This window comes from Sesamum indicum, unplaced genomic scaffold (assembly GCF_000512975.1).
Source record: "Sesamum indicum cultivar Zhongzhi No. 13 unplaced genomic scaffold, S_indicum_v1.0 C01014, whole genome shotgun sequence".
Taxonomy (NCBI): Eukaryota; Viridiplantae; Streptophyta; class Magnoliopsida; order Lamiales; family Pedaliaceae; genus Sesamum; species Sesamum indicum.
In genome coordinates, this window is record NW_011629899.1 from 1 (window position 1) to 2,082 (window position 2,082).

Consider the following 2,082-nt stretch of genomic DNA (forward strand, 5'->3'; position numbering starts at 1 on the left):
AGATGAAATAAGTTTTTTTTTAGATGAGAATTTTTTTCTTTAATTTAGAAGATAAAGTATAATGATAATAGCTCATGTAACATGTAAAAGTTGTTGGATAAGAAAAAATATCGTAATTGTAGTTAATGTAATTTTAAATAAAATAATTATAAATTATTCAAAATTAAAATATAAAATTTAGTAAATGATAAAAATCTAAAATCGAAAATTAAAGTATTAATAAGTATATAAAAACCAATGTCTAATGAACATAAAAATAAATTAGAATGTGAGGTCAAGAGTGTTTCTCTCTTTAGAAAGAATTCTCCCCATTCTCTATAGAGTGCCTCAACTTCGATTTGCTCCTTTACGAATCTTCTTCAAGTTTTTGCAAATTTTGGACCGATTAAACGCATTTTCTTGTGATGCTCTTCATTTCTATCGATCGATTCTCGAGTTTTGAAGCTATCTTGCCGGCTGCAAACCCTCCATTGATGGTGAGAAAAAGTTTCTGTCACTGCCTGCGTTTACTCGCTGCTTTGGTGTAAATACGCTGCAAGAAACAGCTTTTGCTGCGTTTTGTAAATTTGCTACAAGTTGCAGCCATTTGCTGTGCATTTTCCACCATCTTATCCGGCCAAATTCAACTTTCTGGTGGAAGGAGGGTCCATTTGAATTTTGAATTTTGAATTTTTGGATTTGCTGCAAGAAACAGTTTCTGCTGCGTTTTGTAAATCTGCTGCAAGTTGCAGCCATCTGCTGCCCTGTTGTGCATTTTCTACCATCTTCTCCGGCCAAATTCAACTTTCCGGTGGAAGGAGGGTCCATTTGAATTTTGAGTTTCTGGATTTGCTGCAAGAAACAGTTTCTGCTGCGTTTTGTAAATCTGTTGCCCTGCTGTGCACTTTCCACCATCTTCTCCGGCCAAATTCAACTTTCCGGTGGTAGGAGGGTCCATTTGAATTTTGAATTTTAAATATTTGGGTGCTGCTGTTACTGCCCTGCTGCTTCACAGCCTACAGTTTCACTACCTACGTGCAGCCATTTTGAATTTTCTGCAGCAGTTACCACTTTTGGTGTTGCCGTTTCCACTTTTGGTGCTGTAATTTTCTGCAGCAATTCCCTGCCATGGCTAAGACCAAGAAATCCAAGAAACCTGCTGAAAATATTGCTACCGGCCAGCCCTCCAGCCAGCCATCAACAACAACCGAACCCACCAAAACCGCTGAAACAGTGTAACAGCCGGCTAGCAAACCTGCCGTCCAGCAACCTGATGCCACCACTTCCGGTAAGGCTACTTTTAGTGATTTCATTTCTGCCGTGGAGGTTACTCCCTCCTTCACTAAGAATGATGCACCAAATTCAACTGCCTCCCGGCCGGAAGGACAACATCCGACTAAAGATACTGCCGCTAAAAATACGGCCAAGAAAACTACCTCTTTTGCGGGGCTATTCTGCTCCAATCGCAAGCTCATCGAAGAAAACAAACTCAGCAAATTCGCAGTTGACGATGGTCCTCTCACCTTGGGGCCCAGTGACGTGCTTGACGTCCGAAGCAAACTGGGTTTCTGCCTCGTCGGCTACATTGCCGGTAAGTTCCCAGGACTAAAGGTGATCCATGCACTGTCCCAATCTTGGGGATCCAGCTTCCAACAACACGAGAGCGGTTGGTTAATTTTCTGTTTTGCCCGAGAGGAGGATAGGCAACGGATTTTGGCCGATGGACCCTACTTTGTATATGGACGTCTCCTACTTCTGAAGCACATGCCAGATTGCTTCGAATTTAAAGAGGATGATATCAGCCTAACACCGGTTTGGGCCACCCTCCCATCACTCCCCCTTGAGTGCTGGCATCCTAACGCGCTCGGCAAGATAGGTTCTAGGGTTGGCAGTCCCATTGCCATGGATTCCCTTACGATGAAAATGGAACGGGTATCGTATGCCAGAATACTGGTAGAGGTTGATTCGTCCAAAAAGCTCGTCGACCAAGTGGAGTTTGTTATGCCAAACGGCATAACCCGAAAGCAACCGGTCGTATACGAGTTTACCCCCAAGTTTTGCACTGACTGCCACAGATTCGACCACCTGTAGGAGACATGCCAA

General features: G+C 42.9%; 1 protein-coding gene across 1 annotated transcript; it reads left to right on the plus strand.

The window, feature by feature from the left end:
* Positions 1-1,245: 1,245 nt before the first annotated feature.
* Positions 1,246-2,070, plus strand: LOC105155259 (the record flags this gene model as incomplete). The annotated part of the gene is made up of 1 exon (XM_011071131.1): positions 1,246-2,070. A coding segment is annotated over one exon (825 nt), but the record flags the coding sequence as incomplete, so codon positions are not given.
* Positions 2,071-2,082: the final 12 nt, after the last annotated feature.